The 19556-nt window shown below is 39.9% G+C and overlaps 1 protein-coding gene across 1 annotated transcript in view; it reads left to right on the top strand.

The window, feature by feature from the left end:
• The window catches only part of LOC122744203 (zinc finger protein 829-like), a 31984-nt gene extending 13583 nt beyond the window's left edge, over positions 1-18401 (top strand). Inside the window, exons 4-6 of the mRNA XM_043989636.1 lie at positions 2974-3100; positions 5179-5274; positions 14729-18401. Of these exons, the coding sequence (XP_043845571.1) occupies positions 2974-3100; positions 5179-5274; positions 14729-15723 (1218 nt within the window). The 3' untranslated portion in view covers positions 15724-18401. The remainder of the gene's footprint in view (positions 1-2973; positions 3101-5178; positions 5275-14728) is intronic.
• The last annotated feature ends 1155 nt before the right edge of the window (positions 18402-19556 follow it).

Here is a 19556-nt window from a genome sequence, read left to right as displayed (position 1 = left end):
CTAGATCCTCTGTTTTTCTTATTTAACTCCCTTAATACCCTTTGAAGACATTAACAATCTGAAGGGATTCTTTCCTTCTCTTCTTCTCCCCTCCCATTTGAGTATAGAGTATTAGTCATACATCATATAGCCCCCCTTCCAATTACTCAAATTCATCTTTCTAGGTTTCTTTTTACTCTTGTTTGCATTTTGAGGTTCCTACTCTGTTCTGGTCTTTTTCTTCAGAAATACTAGAAAGTCTTCTATTCATTAAAGGTCTATGATTATACTTAGCTTTTTAGGGTAAGTGATTTTTGATTATAAGTATCTTTGGCCTTTTAAAATATAGTTTTCCAAGATCTCCTCTCATTTCTAGTAGAAGCTTTCAGGTCTTGTGTAATCCTAACTGTGGTTCCTTGGTACTTGAGCTGCTTCTTTTTGAATGCAGTATTTTTTCCTTTGAAGTGGACCTCTGAATTTTGACTTAGATATCCTTAAAACTTTTCCTTTTAGGAATTCTAGGAAGTGATCAGTGGATTCTTTGTCATTACTTTGCTCTCCTTTTCTTATTTATCAGGGTAGTTTTCACTTGTGCCTTTTAAAATGATCTCCTTGACCTGTTTTCTAAGTGAATTAAAAAAAAAAATAACATCTTACATTTTCTTCCATTCTTTCAATTTTTTGATTTTTTTCAAATGTTTCTTTCTGTCTCATGGAGTCATTGAGTTCTGTTTATTCTATTCTGTTTTTCAGAGAATCTGTTACTTGGGTAAAGTTTACTACTTTCTCTTCAAATTTGGTAACTTCACATTTTTCCATATTCCCAAATATAAACTGTTCTCATTTAACAAAATTCTAATAGGTATCTTGTTCCTTACCAAAAGGGCCTTCCTCATCCCAAAACAAAGAAAAAGAAGGAAATCAAGCCTCCCTTTGCAAAAGGAAAGCCTGCTTCCTATAGGATTCCCTGAGCATGTGGGCTTCCTCCCCTCTTCCCAGGGATCCACCAAAATTGACCCCCTCACCCTCAGGTCAAAAAGAAAACTGTCCTGGATGAAAACTTCTGATTCTCTTGGGAAATAGGGCCAATCCTAAATGTGGTCTGGACAAAATTTCTAGGTGTCCCTTTATACACTAGGGGTTCCTGTACTGTAGGCAATTCTCTCTCTCTCTCTTTCTCTCTCTCTCTCTCTTTTTCCCTGGGGCAATGAGGGTTAAGTGACTTGCCCAGGGTCACACAGCTAGTAAGTGTCAAGTGTCTGAGGCCAGATTTGAACTCAGGTCCTCCTGAATCCTAGGCCAGTGCTCTATCCACTGTGCCACCTAGCCGCCCCTGTAGGCAATTCTCTTGAAGGTCCAGGAAGACATCCTCTGGGTCTTTATATCAAAGGGCACCTGAAATTTCCCCCAGTGAATCCCTGCCACTGTAAGGGCACTTGTACTGGAATTCCAGCAATAGGACAACCAGGTGCTGTTAGAGACTAAAGAAAATAAGACCAGAGAAGTGCTGAACAAGTATGAGGCTCCCAAGAAAATGAATTAAGCTCCTGGAGTTGGTAATTTAGGATTTCTAGGCTGATAGGCAAACCTTATCCATTGTGCTTAACTATCTGAGAATAAAGCAAGAAATTTTGGTCTGTTTAAACACAAAAGAATCAAAATAGGAATCTTTATGAGCCAGATACTGGCAGTTAGTAATTCAAAGTCCATACATAGCTTTTTTTTTTTTTTTTGAGTGAGGCAATTGGGGTTAAGTGACTTGCCCAGGGTCACACAGCTAGTAAGTATTAAGTGTCTGAGGCCGGATTTGAACTCAGGTCCTCCTGACTCCAGGGCTGGTGCTCTATTCACTGTGCCACCTAGCTGCCCCCATACATAGCTTAAATATCCATACTTATACCGAAGTCAGCATATCAAGTATTTAAACAAAGTGCAAAAATAATCTTAGGTCTGGCTTTTAAGGAAATACACTGGAAAAACTGACTGCTGTACAATTAAGATTTAAATTTTTTTAAATAATTATGATTTAAAATGGGTGTGAGAGGTTAGTGATGTCAAACTTGAGTAGAAACGAGGTCACTAAGCTGCACATAAATGGGCAATATGGGCAACATATTGACTTAGAAAGCCACATGTTAACATAATCTTTGTTCTCTTGAATTTTTTATTTTGTTAAATACTTCCCAGCTATATTTCTTTTTTTTTTTTTTTTTGGTTTTTTGCAGGCAATGGGGGTTAAGTGACTTGCCCAGGGTCACACAGCTAGTAAGTGTCAAGTGTCTGAGGCTGGATTTGAACTCAGGTACTCCTGAATTCAGGGCCGGTGCCTTAACCACTGCGCCATCTAGCTGCCCCTTCCCAGCTATATTTCAATCCGATTTGGGCCCAACTGGGAGTGTTGCAGGCACATTGTTGTGTGTTTGACACCTCTGATCTAGGGTATCTAATAGCAAAATCCTTCGGTGGAGAATCTCTCCATTCAGTCCTTGAAAATGTGAAGGGCTTATTGTTTCTCCTGGATGTACCCCTACTTGCAGTCTATGGATTTTTATCTCACCTCCCACTCTCACAGGGGAATCTTGGGTCCCAGAGCAACAGCAATAGAGGAGTTTTTTCTAAATCCATTAGCTCAAGTCCCCACAAGCATGCTTCTTTCCCAAGATTATAAATTGAGAATCGATTTAGTCAAAGTCTTAAGTAGTTTCATTAACCTCCTTATTGGTCTCTGCAGCCAGTCTCTCCCTGTTCAAGCTCTTCCCAGCTTCCAAACTGATATTCCTAAGGTATGGTTTGACCCTGTCACTCTCCTGTTCCATAAACCCCATTGATTCCCCATTACATCTGGGATCAAGTATAATACACCTCACAGTCTGCTTCCAGCCAACCTTACAGGTGATTCCCATTCACACACTCCAAGCCCCAGCCAACTTCACCTATCCTCCCAGGTGCGCATGAAGGAGACCTGGGTAGGCAGAGATATGTTGGTTATTTCAGGAACTGCTGACATTCAAGGATGTGGCTGTGGACTTCACCCCAGAGGAGTGGGGGCAGCTGGTCCCTTCTCAGAAAGAGCTGTACAGGGATGTGATGCTGGAGAACTACTGGAACCTGGTCTCCCTGGGTAAGGACAGCTATCCTAGGCTTTAGATAAATCTGTGTGGTGGAGGCTCCTTGCTTCCCTTGTTTTTCTTTATTCCCTTTGCTCTCCTTTCTTTGTACATACCGTGAGGTTTCTCAGATGCTTATTAGATGTCATTTACACTTTAGACAGCCAAGATTGCTACTCCTTTTGTGGCCTTGTGACAAAGTACTTCTGTCTGCTCCCAGAAAAAAGCCTTTGGGTGATACCATAGGTAAATTAGGAGAGGAAGGAATAGTTTACCTCTCAAATCTATGGAGGGGATAATAATTTATGACCAAACAAGGGATAGAGAATATTATGAAATGCAAAATGGATGATTTTGATTACATTAAATTAAAAAGGTTTTGTACAAACAGAAGCAGTGCATCCAGAATTAGAAGGGAAGCAGAAAGTTGGGAAATGATTTTTACAGCCAGTGTTTCTGATAAAGGCCTCATTTCTAAAAATATATTGGGAACTAAATAAAATTTATAAGAATGTAAGTCATTCCCCAATTGAGAAATGGTCAAAGGATATGAACAGGAAGTTTTCAGATGAAGAAATCAAAGCTATCTATTGCCATATGAAAAAATGTTCTAAATCACTATTGATTATAGAAATGCAAATTAAAACAACTCTGAGGTACCACCTCACACCTATCAGATTGTCTAATATGACAAAAAAGGAAAATAATAAATGTAGGAGAAGCCGTGGAAAAATTGGAACACTAATGCATTGTTGGTGGAGCTGTGAACTGATCCAACCATTCTGGAGAGCAATTTGAAACTATGCCCAAAGGGCTATGAGACTGTGCATACCCTTTGACCCAGTAATACCACTACTGGATCTATATCCCAGGGAGATCATGGAAGGGGAAGAGGGACCCACATATACAAAGATATTTATAGCAGCTCTCTTTGTGGTGGTGGGGAGTTGGAGATCAAGGGAGTGCCCATTGTTTGGGGAATGGTTGAACAAGTTGTGGTGTATGAATATTGTGGAATACTGTTGTGCTGTAGGAAATGAGCAGGCAGATTTCAGGGGGACTTGGAAAGACTGGGTGAGATGAGCAGAGCCAGGGGAACATTGTATACAGTAGCAACAGTATTGTGTGATGATCAACTGTGGTAGACTTGGCTCTTCTTAGCAGTGCAGTGGTCCAAGATAATTCCAGGGAACTCATGTTGGAGGGTGTTCTCCACATCCAGAAGGGGGAACTGTGGATTCTTAATGTGGATTGAGCCATACTATTTCTGCTTTTTTGTTGTTTTCTTTTTTTTCTTTTTTGAGGTTTTTCCCTTGTGTTCTGATTCTTCTTTCACAACATGACTAATGCAGAAATATGTTTAATGTGATTGTACATATATGGCCTGTATCAGATTGCTTTCCGTCTTGGGGAGGAGGGAAGAAAAGGAGAGAGGGAGAGAAATTTGGAACTAGAAATCTTTTTTTTGTGTGTGTGAGGCAATTGGGGTTAAGTGACTTGCCCAGGGTCACACAGCTAGTAAGTGTCAAATGTCTGAGGCCAGATTTGAATTCAGGTCCTCCTGACTCCAGGGCCAGTGCTCTATCCACTGCACCACCTAGCTGCCCTGGAACTAGAAATCTTATGAAAACAAATGTTGAAAACTATCTTTGCATGTAACTGGAAAATAATCAAATACTTTTATGATTTAAAAATGCAACAAAAAAATTAAAAAGAATTTAAAAAGCAACAAAACAGAACAAAAAAGAAAGAAAAAAAAGAAAAAAGCCTTTGGTCTGTAGAACAGGAAAGCAGCCACTTGATTGTGTCTCCTGAGGTAGTCCCTCTGTTCCTCCAAGTCAGAGACTCTCCCCTAAAGCCCCACTCACCAGTATCTTGGCAGGCCCAGGGTCAATGAAATAATTTTCTGTCTTTGCTCAAATTGACTGGGACCCACTTCCCCAAATTCCTAGGAACACAATACTGGGTCCTTCAGGAGTCCATTGTCTTGCCCACTGGGTCTTCCTAGGGTAGCCACTTGTTCCCAAAGAGAGAAGAGACTGGGACTGGATTCTGAGGTGGTTCTCTGAAGACAACACTTTCCCATTTTCAGGACTTACAGATGCCAGACCAGATGTGATCCACCAGCTGGAGAGAGGGCAAGTGCTTTGGATGCCAGAGAGAGATGGCCCAAGAAACACCTATCCAGGTGAGTGAATCAAAGCCAAGTTAAGAGGTCTTGACCAATAATATCCTGCCTTGTTATTTGGAAGCAACACTAAGCATATTGGGTGGGGAGCTTCCCTCCGAGCCCCTCAGGCATGTGGCTAAGAGCTGAAGTCATCTAGGATGAGCGCCTACACCAACAAAGCGCTCTCTGTACATCTCTCCACTTACATGGCCCCCTGGACCCTTCACAGTGGATAGGTCCTCTTCTCCCTTCCTTTGGCATTCCTGATGCTTTATATGTCAACTGATCCCATGAGGCTCTAGACTGTTGTGTCCTTGGGGAAATCAGTCCTTTTTTTCTCTAGATGTTCACTAACCATCCCTTGAAATAAGCGCTTCTCAAAGTGTGGTATGTGGGCCTCCTGACAGGGAGACTATAAGGTCAAAACTATTTTCATAATAACACTAAGACATTATTTTCCTCTTAAAATACTCCTCCCCTTCCCAACTACATATCTGTGTGAAGCCAGGTTTTCTTCAGGTGAGAAAAACTTCAGCCAAAACAACAATATCACAACAGATTTAATGCAGGAAAAGAGAGGACAATCCAGTTGTTCTCTATTGAGCCAGACATTAAAGAGATTTTCAGAAATGTGTAAAATAACATTATTCTTCTCACTAATTTTGTTTTGTTTTGGAACACAGGTTTTTTTTTGTTTGTTTTGGGTTTTTTTAGCGAGGCAACTGGGGTTAAGTGACTTGCCCAGGGTCACACAGCTAGTAAGTGTTAAGTGTCTGAGGCTGGATTTGAACTTGGGTACTCCTGACTCCAGGGCCGGTGCTCTATCCACTGTGCCACCTGGCTGCCCACAGTTATTTTTCAATAAAATGTTATTTATGTTCTAATGGGTTTATTATTTGAAGTGAAGAAATCTCTAATTTTTTTTGCTCAGTTTTAATTTCTAAAATGGTAAATATTGATAGGCATAATCCACATAAACAAGCTTCCTGGGGTCCTCAGTAACTTATAAGAATATGAAGGGATCCTGACACTAAAAAATGTTTAAGAATTGTCTTTAAAATTAGGTCTTTGAGGGGGCAGCTAGATGGCGCAGTGGATAGAGCACCGGCCCTGGAGTCAGGAGTACCCGAGTTCAAATCTGGCCTCAGACACTTAACACTTACTAGCTGTGTGACCCTGGGCAAGTCACTTAACCCCAATTGCCTCACTAAAAAAAAAAAGAAAGAAAAAAAATTAGGTCTTTTAAAATGTCCTAACTGACCTCTATACCTCACAAGCTTGTTTTGAGGATCAGCGAGAGCTTTTTATTTTATTTTTATTTTTTTTTTTTGTTTGTTTTTTTAGTGAGGCAATTGGGGTTAAGTGACTTGCCCAGGGTCACACAGCTAGTAAGTGTTAAGTGTCTGAGGCCGGATTTGAACTCAGGTACTCCTGAATCCAGGGCCGGTGCTCTATCCACTGCGCCATCTAGCTGCCCCGGTGAGAGCTTTTTATAAGCTGAGCATACATACATATGCATGTAACTATAACTATGTATATATGAGGAACAGGTAGGTGGCACAGTTGATAGAGTACTGGGCCTAGAGTCAGGAAGATCTGAGTTCAAATATGGCCTTGAACACTAACTAGCTGTGTGACCCTAGGCAAGTCACTTGACCCCTATTTGTTTTAGTTCCTCATTTGTAAAGTGGGGGTGCACTGGAGAAGGAAATGACAAACCACTTGTTAAGGGTTAAAATTCTAGCTAGTCTGTCTAAAATATCTAATGAGTGGTCGCCAATCAATTACAAGCTTTAGCAAGAGTTAGACTTTTAAGCATTAAGGAGAATAAGAATTTGGTAAAGAGAGAGAGAAAGGCCTAGATTCCTATCTATTAAAGGGAGAGCACATTTCTAGCTCCCTTCTCCGCCAGAGTCCAGAGGAAAGAGACGCGCGAGACTGAGCGCCAGTCTCTTCCTTCCTCCTCCCACTAGCCCGCGTCACTTCCTGACTCCTGGTCTTGCCCTCAAAGACCTTCCCTTCATGGGCAGAACTCTTCTACAGTAAGTATCCAGCAGGTGGCGTTATTCCAATCGTTACAGTCCCCCCTGTTGTTCCTCAAGAAACAAAATGTTTCCTTGACGGAACAGTAAAAAGAATATAATAACTATTGCTAACTAATAATATGTGAACAACAATATAGAAAAGGAAGAGAGGAAAGTTTTGTCCAGAGGGACGATTTTTTTTGTCCTCATGAACCGACGCTTTGACATTAGTCTTGCAAAGGGAGGGCCTCTGCAGAGAATACATGTTACAGATGGTGTATATTATAACAGAAGGAGAAAAAAACCAACAAAAACAACAAATCAAAACTGTTCATTTAAAGTCTCTGAAAGTCTTTTCTCAGATGTCCTCTAGGTGTAGTCGTGGAATGGAAGTCTTTTCAGGGGTTGATGTGTGGATGCTGGTAATCAGCCAGGAAAATTTCCTACAAAATTGAGCTTAACACAACTTTAAAATAGCTTTGTCAATAATCAAATCAAACAATGAAAGTTCTCAAAAACATGTCTAAGGGAATTCAGAATCTTAGTTGTTACACATGAAACATATAATAAAACAAAAATTGAACCATTCTTTAAAATTATAATATTACTATAGTCCCCCCCTTATGGAGGGTAATTGAGAAGACAATTGCTGCGATATTAATTATTAAAAATAATTTTTTATCTTTGTTTCATCACTTTTTGTATCATCTGCCTAATTATCCTCATGCCATTATGAGAAATTAAAAAATCTAATATAATTGGTAACAGGTGTCAAGGCCAAATTCAACACTGTATTTATCATGACACCTGAGATAATTATGGGGGTTACCATAAAAGAACAGAGAAATGATGGGATATGAGCATTCCCACACTTGAGCAATATGTACTGCCCATACAGTATGCCAGGCTTAAAATAGGTGGATGGAATATATGTCCATGCCACCGAACATATTGGAAGAAACTGAGTCAGACTTAATCAGATGCATGGGATTGAGATGTCCATGGCATCAGGCATATAGGAGGGAGCATAGAAGCCAGGTGTAGAAGTGAGATGGGTGGGATGAATACTTCCAGCTGTAACGATTGGAATAACGCCACCTGCTGGATACTAACTGTAGAAGAGTTCTGCCCATGAAGCGAAGGTCTTTGAGGGCAAGACCAGGAGTCTTGTCTTTGGTATCAGGAAGTGACGCGGACTAGTGGGAGGAGGAAGGAAGAGACTGGCGCGGAGTCTCGGGGCTTTTTCCTCTGGACTCTGGCGGAGAAGGGAGCTAGAAATGTGCTCTCCCTTTAATAGATAGGAATCTAGGCCTTTTTTCTCTCTCTTTACCAAATTCTTATTCTCCTTAATAAATGCTTAAAAGTCTAACTCTTGCTAAAGCTTATAATTGATTGGCGACCACTCATTAGATATTTTAGACAGATTAGCTAGAATTTTAGTCCTTAACAGATGGCTGACCACGAAGAGGAAAGCTAACCCTCAGTCTTCTGATCTGCTGGTTGGGTAAGAAATTTCCCCTCCCTCTCCCTTTAACTGCTAAGTACTGGCGCACTGGCTGTGTTTTCCTTTAAATTTTTTCGAATGGACCTTTTAAACTCCCTAATTACCCTATTTTTGATTTTAGTCTGTTTAACCAGACAAATGGGAGATAAGATCATGTTAATGCTTTGTTTTTGTGGATTTTCTATTTTTCTTTTTATTTTTGTTAAAAGAGCCAGCAACTTACTCACACAAGGAAATATCTCTCCCTCTCCCAACCATGCTTTTTCAGAGAAACCTGAAGAGATTCCTGCAGCTTTTCCCAGTTCTAACACTAATTGTTGCTTTAATTTTGCATGCCTGGAGGCAATGACCCACCCTCTAGAAGCTTTTAATCCCCTAGCACCTGGAGGCCAAGTGGGGGAAGAGGAATCCAGGCCTGAGTTCAAAATCAAGTCTGATTCTAATTGCTCTGGTCCCTCCCCTCCTCTCCAAACCCCACCCTCTACTCCTCCCATGGCCAAGCCCATTGCTTCCCTGGCCCGGGAAGTCCAAAGATCTAATGCGCATGCTCAACTTTCTCTAACTGCATTTGCAGCTTCAGGCTCACCCCTTCCCCAGCCTGGCTGTGCTTCTGAGACAACTTTAGAAAACCCTTTAAATTCCAGATATGCTCGTTTTGTTCATAATTTTGCTAACCTGCTTTTGTCTTTAATTAGTAATCTTATAAAGCATTTGTATGGTGAAAAGGCTGACAGACAATATAGAGGGGTTAAAGAAGAAAAACTTAAGCCGAATAAGAATGACAATCATCAACATAGTTCAAGACTCCGATTCTTTTGCCATGGAAGGGTATATATTTTACAGAAATGTAGAAGTAAGCAGCAAGGTATTGATATGAGTATTGGGGATTTTAGATATCGGAATCAAAAGTGTTCTGAATTGACTCAGAGTAATAGTATCAGTTCAGAGGTTACATAGGATTTCTATGCTATTATATGTACATTTTGAAATTAATGGTATAGGTTTATTTTCGTAGAGGTTTTCATGCATTTGAGATTGTGTTTTATACTTAGTTTCTAAAACAAAGAGAATATTTGTAAAAGCTTTTTATAGTCATGTGGTCCAGTTTATATTTTATAATACTCTTATTGATATTAAGTTCATATTCATTTAGATTTCCCTAGTTTGAATTTCATTGTCTTTTATTGTTCCACATGTATCTTCTTCTATTCATTCATCTATCTAATTTTGAAACATGGTTTTGATTTCATAATACAATGTTAATTCTAGGAGTATTGTGCTCCCATATTCTGAGTTGTTTGTTTTTGTTATTTTTTCTCAACTGATTATTTGATCAAACTCTTTAAAGCATTTCCCTAGCAAATTGTTTGCCATGGCAAGTGTAAATTGATTCTAGAAGTATTATTTTTGATAAGCATATTCCAAAAAAAAAAAAAAAGAGGGGAACATTTGTAAAAGTTTTCTTTTTTTCAAAAAAAAAAAGTTCTTTGAGATTCTGTTGTGCTTTAACTTGTATTTAAGTATGTTCTGATTTTTCACAAAAGTAATTGTATACTAAGTAAAAAAAAAAGGGGTATTATTTGAAATTGTTGCATAATTATATATTGTGTTCTGAGTCAAGATGTATTCACATTTTTTGCAATCATTTATTATCCTCAATTTTTAAATCCATATGAGACTTGGATTATGGGAACTTATCATTTAAGACATTAATTGCCTTTATTCTGAGTTATCAGATGCCAGTTGGCAAAGATGCCATCCAATCACAAGAGGAATACATGCAAGAGCAGACACTGAACTGTCACATGAGGGGAGACATGCATGAAGTCAAGGTATGGCCGAGGGAACGGCTTTTGACAAATGTTGAGGTTGGATTCTCTTGGTTTAATATTTTATTTTATTTTTCCCCACAATATTGTACAGATGGCTGGAAGTATTCATCCCACCCATCTCACTTCTACACCTGGCTTCCATGCTCCCTCCTATATGCCTGATGCCATGGACATCTCAGTCCCATGCATCTGATTAAGTCTGACTCAGTTTCTTCCAATATGTTCGGTGGCATGGACATATATTCCATCCACCTATTTTAAGCCTGGCATACTGTATGGGCAGTACATATTGCTCAAGTGTGGGAATGCTCATATCCCATCATTTCTCTGTTCTTTTATGGTAACCCCCATAATTATCTCAGGTGTCATGATAAATACAGTGTTGAATTTGGCCTTGACACCTGTTACCAATTATATTAGATTTTTTAATTTCTCATAATGGCATGAGGATAATTAGGCAGATGATGCAAAAAGTGATGAAACAAAGATAAAAAATTATTTTTAATAATTAATATCGCAGCAATTGTCTTCTCAATTACCCTCCATAAGGGGGGGACTATAGTAATATTATAATTTTAAAGAATGGTTCAATTTTTGTTTTATTATATGTTTCATGTGTAACAACTAAGATTCTGAATTCCCTTAGACATGTTTTTGAGAACTTTCATTGTTTGATTTGATTATTGACAAAGCTATTTTAAAGTTGTGTTAAGCTCAATTTTGTAGGAAATTTTCCTGGCTGATTACCAGCATCCACACATCAACCCCTGAAAAGACTTCCATTCCACGACTACACCTAGAGGACATCTGAGAAAAGACTTTCAGAGACTTTAAATGAACAGTTTTGATTTGTTCTTTTTGTTGGTTTTTTTCTCTTTCTGTTATAATATGCACCATCTGTAACATGTATTCTCTGCAGAGGCCCTCCCTTTGCAAGACTAATGTCAAAGCGTCGGTTCATGAGGACAAAAAAAATCGCCCCTCTGGACAAAACTTTCCTCTCTTCCTTTTCTATATTGTTGTTCACATATTATTAGTTATCAATAGTTATCATATTCTTTTTACTGTTCTGTCAAGGAAACATTTTGTTTCTTGAGGAACAACAGGGGGGACTGTAACGATTGGAATAACGCCACCTGCTGGATACTAACTGTAGAAGAGTTCTGCCCATGAAGCGAAGGTCTTTGAGGGCAAGACCAGGAGTCTTGTCTTTGGTATCAGGAAGTGACGCGGACTAGTGGGAGGAGGAAGGAAGAGACTGGCGCGGAGTCTCGGGGCTTTTTCCTCTGGACTCTGGCGGAGAAGGGAGCTAGAAATGTGCTCTCCCTTTAATAGATAGGAATCTAGGCCTTTTTTCTCTCTCTTTACCAAATTCTTATTCTCCTTAATAAATGCTTAAAAGTCTAACTCTTGCTAAAGCTTATAATTGATTGGCGACCACTCATTAGATATTTTAGACAGATTAGCTAGAATTTTAGTCCTTAACACAGCCATCTGTACAATATTGTGGGGAAAAAGAGAATAAAATATTAAACCAAGAGAATCCAACCTCAACATTTGTCAAAAGCTGTTCCCTCGGCCATACCTTGACTTCATGCATGTCTCCCCTCATGTGACAGTTCAGTGTCTGCTCTTGCATGTATTCCTCTTGTGATTGGATGGCATCTTGGCCAACTGGCATCTGATAACTCAGAATAAAGGCAATTAATGTCTTAAATGATAAGTTCCCATAATCCAAGTCTCATATGGATTTAAAAATTGAGGATAATAAATGATTGCAAAAAATGTGAATACATCTTGACTCAGAACACAATATATAATTATGCAACAATTTCAAATGATACCCCTTTTTTTAACTTAGTATACAATTACTTTTTTGAAAAATCTGAACATATTTAAATACAAGTTAAAGCACAACACAATCTCAAAGACAACTTTTACAAATGTTCCCCTCTTTTTTTTTTTTTTTGAATATGCTTATCAAAAATAATACTTCTAGAATCAATTTACACTTGCCATGGCAAACAATTTGCTAGGGAAATGCTTTAAAGAGTTTGATCAAATAATCAGTTGAGAAAAATAACAAAAACAAATAACTCAGAATATGGGAGCACAATACTCCTAGAATTAACATTGTATTATGAAATCAAAACCATGTTTCAAAATTAGATAGATGAATGAATAGAAGAAAATACACATGGAATAATAAAAGACAATGAAATTCAAACTAGGGAAATCTAAATGAATATGAACTTAATATCAATAAGAGTATTATAAAATATAAACTTGATCACATGACTATAAAAAGCTTTTACAAATATTCTCCTTGTTTTAGAAACTAAGTATAAAACACAATCTCAAATGCATGAAAATCTCTATGAAAATAAACCCATACCATTAATTTCAAAATGTATATATAATAGCATAGAAGTCCTATGTAACCTCTGAACTGATACTATTACTCTGAGTGAATTCAGAACACTTTTGATTCCGATATCTAAAATCCCCAATACTCATATCAATACCTTGCTGCTTACTTCTACATTTCTGTAAAATATATATCCTTCCATGGCAAAAGAAGCAGAGTCTTGAACTATGTTGATGATTGTCATTCTTATTCAGCTTAAGTTTTTCTTCTTTAACCCCTCTATATTGTCTGTCAGTCTTTTCACCATACAAATGCTTTATAAGATTACTAATTAAAGACAAAAGCAGGTTAGCAAAATTATGAACAAAACGAGCATATCTGGAATTTAAAGGGTTTTCTAAGATTGTCTCAAAAGCACAGCCAGGCCAGGGAAGGGCTGAGCCTGAAGCTGCAAATGCAGGTAGAAAAAGTTGAGCATGCGCATCAGATCTCTGGACTTCCCAGGCAGGGGAAGCTATGGGCTTGGCCATGGGAGGAGTAGAGGGTGGGGTCTGGAGAGGAGGGGAAGGACCAGCGCAATTTGAATCAGACTTGATTTTGAACTCAGGCCTGGATTCCTCTTCCCCCACTTGGCCTCCAGGCACTAGGGAATTAAAAGCTTCTAGAGGCTGGGTCATTGCCTCCAGGCATGCAAAATTAAAGCAACAATTAGTGTTAGAACTGGGAAAAGCTGCAGGAATCTCTTCAGGTTTCTCTGAAAAAGCATGGTTGGGAGAGGGGGAGATATTTCCTGGTGTGAGTAAGTTGCTGGCTCTTCTAACAAAAATAAAAAGAAAAATAGAAAATCCACAAAAACAAAGCATTAACATGATCTTATCTCCCACTTGTCTAGTTAAACAGACTAAAATCAAAAATAGGGTAATTAGGGAGTTTAAAAGGTCCATTCGAAAAAATTTAAAGGGAAAACACAGCCAGTACGCCAGTACGCCAGTACGCCAGTACTTAGCAGTTTAAAGGGTAGGGGAAATTTCTTACCCAACCAGAAGATCAGAAGTGAGGTTCAGCTTTCCTCTTCGTGGTCAGCCATCTGTTAAGGGGTAAAATTCTAGCTAGTCTGTCTAAAATATCTAATGAGTGGTCGCCAATCAATTACAAGCTTTAGCAAGAGTTAGACTTTTAAGCATTTATTAAGGAGAATAAGAATTTGGTAAAGAGAGAGAGAAAGGCCTAGATTCCTATCTATTAAAGGGAGAGCACATTTCTAGCTCCCTTCTCCGCCAGAGTCCAGAGGAAAGAGACGCGTGAGACTGAGCGCCAGTCTCTTCCTTCCTCCTCCCACTAGCCCGCGTCACTTCCTGACTCCTGGTCTTGCCCTCAAAGACCTTCCCTTCATGGGCAGAACTCTTCTACAGTAAGTATCCAGCAGGTGGCGTTATTCCAATCGTTACACACTCCAGCATCTTTGGCAAGAAAACCCCATCGACACAGTCCATGGGGGTCACATACAATCGGACACAACTGATAACAACAACATATATATGTGTGTGTGTGTGTGTGTGTGTGTGTGTGTGTGTGTGTGTGTGTGTGTGTGTGTGTATACATATATATATATATACATGTGGTGGTATTATTATTATTGCTATATTTGAGAGTCTGACATTTTTCTTGATGGAGGGGACAGAAGATAGGACTAAATGTAATGAAGGGGAAATGAAGGATATCTATGGGTTTTGTTTTCTTTCAGATTGGGAGCTTAGCCTCCAAACCAAGAAGTCAGCTACCAAGATGAGCATTTCTGCAGAAGAATCATCCCAGGAAAGATTCACAAGACATGATGACTTTGTTGCTAAGCTGGGAGAAACCTGGGAAGTAGGTGACAGCTTTGATACACCAAATAGTGAAGAGAAACCTTATGAATGTGACCATTGTGGGAAGGCCTTCCATCAGAGGACAGGACTTACTAATCATCAAAAAATCCATACAGGGGATAAACCTTTTGAATGTAATGTCTGTGGGAAGGCCTTCCGCCGGAGCACACACCTTACTCGACATCAGAGAATTCACACTGGTGAGAAGCCTTACGAATGTAACAAGTGTGGAAAGGCCTTCCATAGGCGGACAGGACTTAATGAACATCAAAAAATTCACACTGGAGAGAAACCTTATGAATGTAAAGCGTGTGGAATGGCCTTTCGCTGGAGCACAGGACTTCTTCGACATCAGGCAATTCATACTGGGGAGAAATCTTATGAATGTAATATATGTGGGTCAGCTTTCTTTGAGAGAAAATCACTTGTTCAACATCAAAGTGTTCATTCTGGAGAGAAACATGAATGTAATGAATGTGGGATGACCTTCTTCAAGAGGAAATCCCTTATACAACACCAGCGAATTCATACTGGAAAGAAACCCTATGAATGTAATGACTGTGGGAAGGCCTTCTTCTGGAAGACAGGTCTTCTTTGCCACCAAACAGTTCATACTGGAGAGAAACCTTATGAGTGCAATGAATGTGGGAAGGCCTTCGCTCGGAAGACGGGGCTTATTCAACATGCAACAATTCATACTGGAGAGAAGCCCTACAAGTGTCATAAATGTGGGAAGGCCTTCCGTCAGAGCGCACACCTCGTTCAACATCAGAGCGTTCATACTGGACAGAAGCCTTACGAATGTCATGAATGTGGGAAGTCCTTCTCCCGGAAGACAGGACTTACTCAACATGAGAGAGTTCATACTTGAGAGAAATTTTAGGAATGTAATGCGGATGGGAAGATCTTCTGTAGGAGTGCAGAACTTTTTCAACATCCTGAAATTCATATGGCAAAGAAACCTTTTGGTTTTCAAATGGCTTTCAAGAGCAAAAAACTCAGTTGACCTCAGAGGATTTATACCAGAATGAAACCTTATGAGTCTAAAGTTTTTTGTGTATCAGAAGTATTTGAGTCAAAATACATGCATATTTTACTCAAAAATCTAGAATTAAAACTAAAAGAAAATCTGAACTTCTGGCTATTCTGAACTTTCTCTCTCTCTTCCTTTCCCCTCCCAGTTCATGCTTATAGAAGATGACTTAGATGAATTCACTGAGAACATTGTTGATCTCACAAGTGCCCCTTCCCTCAATTCCTTGACTCTAAACTGCTGAGAATTGTCACCCCTTTGCTCTTCCTTCTTTCTGATCATAGATGCAAAGCATTAGACTAAATATTACCCTGTGTGTGCCCTTGATCCCATTACCTCCTGCTTACTGCGGGCCCTCTCTCTGGCACACATCCCTTCTCCCATGTGCTTTCCATCTGTCGCTCTCTATTGGTGCTTTATCATCTGGCTGCAAACATGGGCCTGTCTCCTTTCATGATTTTGATTTTTCTCCCAACTGTGGCAACACATTGAATACTTCCTAGCCTTGATAACCCTCTGTGTGAATAAGAGGGTTTGGTAGAGTATCCTGCTTCTCCCTCACCTGACTTTTTCCAGGACTGTCCTGGGATATATCCGAGGATCATAGGCTGACTTTCCATTGTCCAAAGTGCAAGACCATCTTGATTCAGCGATATCCTTGAATGATCATATGTACTTGACCAAAGAACATGGCATCCTATCCATTTTATTAGGACAGGCTTCTCCTTTCACTGAAAGACCTCCCAAAAGGTCATTGTGTCATGACTGGGGATGAGACTGAGACAGCACCTTGGGCCCTAGCAGGAGAGCAGAGGACTAAAAATATGACCTGGAGTTTTATTCCTTGACCCTGCTCCCTCAATTTCTCCTCTCTGACTGCTGAGGGATTGGAAACCTTTCAGTCCCATGCTGACTTTCTCTGTTTCCTGCTGGCCCTTCCCCTTTTTCTCTTCCCTTCCTTATGTTAGCAAGATCTTAGAGAAAGTAGTGAGCAAAGAGATAACTCATTGACTTTCTGATCTGGCAGAACTTGGAATGTAGAAGATAGGGATTACCTTCTGCCTTCAAAGTCAGGTGATGAGAAACAGGCTTGGCTTCTAGCACATAACCCAACTTGATGAGAGATAATTGGGGAAGGGCAGCCTTTTAGACTCATCTTCTAGAACCACTTTAGCCCCTTCCATTTTCTTCTGTTTCAGTGGGAGAATAAAGACTTGGCTCATTCCTTTTAAAGAGCTCTCTTGGAGGCAGCTAGTTGGCACAGTTGATAAAGCACCTGTCCTGGATTCAGGAGGACCTGAGTTCAAATCCGGCCTCAGACCCTTGACACTTACTAGCTGTGTGACCATGGACAAGTCACTTAACCCTCATTGCCTTGTAAAAGAAAAAAAAAGAAAGAGCTCTCTCTTCTTCTCCATCTCCTTCATGGGCTAGGGAGTACTTCTTGGCAGCTGCATGGCAAATCCAATGTGTCTGGGGCAGTTATCAATCAATTTTGAGCCTCTTCAGAAATAATTGTGTCATATATTTAAGATTAATTTTAATGATGTTAATTTTGTGATGTAGGGGTCCCTTTTGATAGGTAGGTAGGTTTTTGCTGACCTAGACATTTCCCCTCATGGTCCCCATTAAATACCTCCCTCAGGCAAAATTGTGCCTTTATTGTGATTCAACTTAGACCAGGGCTTCTTAAACTTTTTCCACTGGCAACCCCTTTTTCCTGAGAAATTTTTACATGACCCTAGGTATATAGGTATATAAAATAGGTGTACATAACCTTTTACTGTAGCCAAATTTTTCTTGACCCTAACATCCAGTTAAGCTACTCCATATGGGGTTGCAACCCACTGTTAGGAAGCTTTGACTTAGACTAGGCAGTACCTAAAAGTCCTTGAGAATGCTGGCCCCCGAGAATTCTGCAGTGTGGCTGGCTTATTAACAGTGCTAATACAAATAAAATGTGTGGGTAATAACGGTAATAATTAGCTTAGCTCTTCAACATCTGCAAAGCGCTTCCCAAATATTGTCTCTTTTGATCCTCACAACAACGTTCTGAGTTGGGTTCTAGATCAGAGAGAGCTAGGGACTTGCTGAGGACCCCACAGCACTAAGTGTGTGAGCTAAGGTATCTAAGCCTTAAGGTTTCTGTAGCTAAGCCTTTCTGCTTCATCCAGTGCTCTGTCTTCTAGGCTGTGCCAAGCTGTTTAATCGAAGCCCTGGACCTGGTTCACCTAAGGATAAACACATCTCTTCATCTGGTTATGTCCTCATCACTTCGTAAGCTCCTTTGAGGGCAGTGACGATTGCAAAAAGAAGAAAGGGAGCACCTAGTTCAAGCCTCTGGATCTGATGACCTCTAGCAGAGACCTTTAATTCTTTTCTGTGCTCTACCCCTTTTGCAGTTTGGTAAAGCCTATGGACCACTTTTCAGAATAATGAGCCCTGGACACAGTGCCATGAAGATCTGAGTTCAAATCCCACTTCACATACATATTGGCTGTGTGACCCTGGGTAAGCCGCTTAACCTCTGTCTGACTCAGTTTGTTGAACTGTAAAATGGGAATAATAGCACCTATCTCCCAAAGTTATTGTGAGGATAAAATGAGATTACATAATACAGTGTTTTGTAAACCTCAAAGTGTTATATAAATATTAGCTACTATTGTTAGAAAATAAAACAGAATTCTTGGGGGGGGCACTTGGGGTTAAGTGACTTGCCCAGGGTCACACAGCTAGTAAGTGTCAAGTGTCTGAGGCCAGATTTGAACTCAAGTACTCCTGAATCCAGGGCTGGTGCTCTATCCACTGCATCACTTAGCTGCCCTTGTGTTTTGTTTTTTTTTTTAATAAAACAGAATTCTAAAGAAAGCCAAACATATGAAATGAAGTTATCAAAATACTTTTTGAAAACAAGTTCATAGACTCATGGAGGAAAACAACCTCCAGGACCAAAAAAGCTTTTGTATGTAATTATGAGACACTGTCCTTGATCTTTGGGAGGTCAGGGAGAAAGGGAACTGTATGTACCACCACAGGATTGGGAATGGGCAAGTGTCCCAGGTTTCAAAACAAGGAAGAGAATGGATTCTGAAAGCTGTCAGCCAATGAGCCGATTCATTCACCAAAATGAATGAAGACCTATGAAGAGAAGTGGTGATCCCAACCAGTACGGCTTTATCAACAACAGGTCATGCACCTATTTTCCCTTCTTGGACAGGGTCGTTAAAATGGTAGATCTATCAATAATGCTTCTCCATTGTCTAGGGAGGCCAGCAGAAGGCTCTATCATAGCCAGCAGAAACACTATGAAGATTCCACAATAGGAGATTACTTCAGGCACTTTGCCGCATGTGGTCTCTAAACTTGAGGCTACTTATTATGAGTTATTATTTCATGCATTTAAAAACATTATTTTGAGGGATACATAGCCTTTGCCACAAAAGGGGTGTGCATAACCCAAGAACCTCTTCTCTAGAGAGAGGTATCAGGCTCTCTCAAACTCCAGCTCTGGGGAAATCACTTAAATCTCAGGTTTAGCTTAAATCTAAGGTTTCCCCCAGGAGGGTTACTCATCTTCCCATCTGCCCTGCCACTGCCTCCTGAGACACCTTAGCATCTGCTCTTGATGCTGTGTTCCAAAGACTAGTGGTATTGTGATCTGGCCTACCTGT

The sequence above is a fragment of the Dromiciops gliroides genome, chromosome 1, assembly GCF_019393635.1.
Source record: "Dromiciops gliroides isolate mDroGli1 chromosome 1, mDroGli1.pri, whole genome shotgun sequence".
NCBI classification, from domain to species: Eukaryota; Metazoa; Chordata; class Mammalia; order Microbiotheria; family Microbiotheriidae; genus Dromiciops; species Dromiciops gliroides.
The sequence above is the reverse complement of the archived record's forward strand: the minus strand, read 5'-3'. Positions and strand labels throughout refer to the sequence as shown.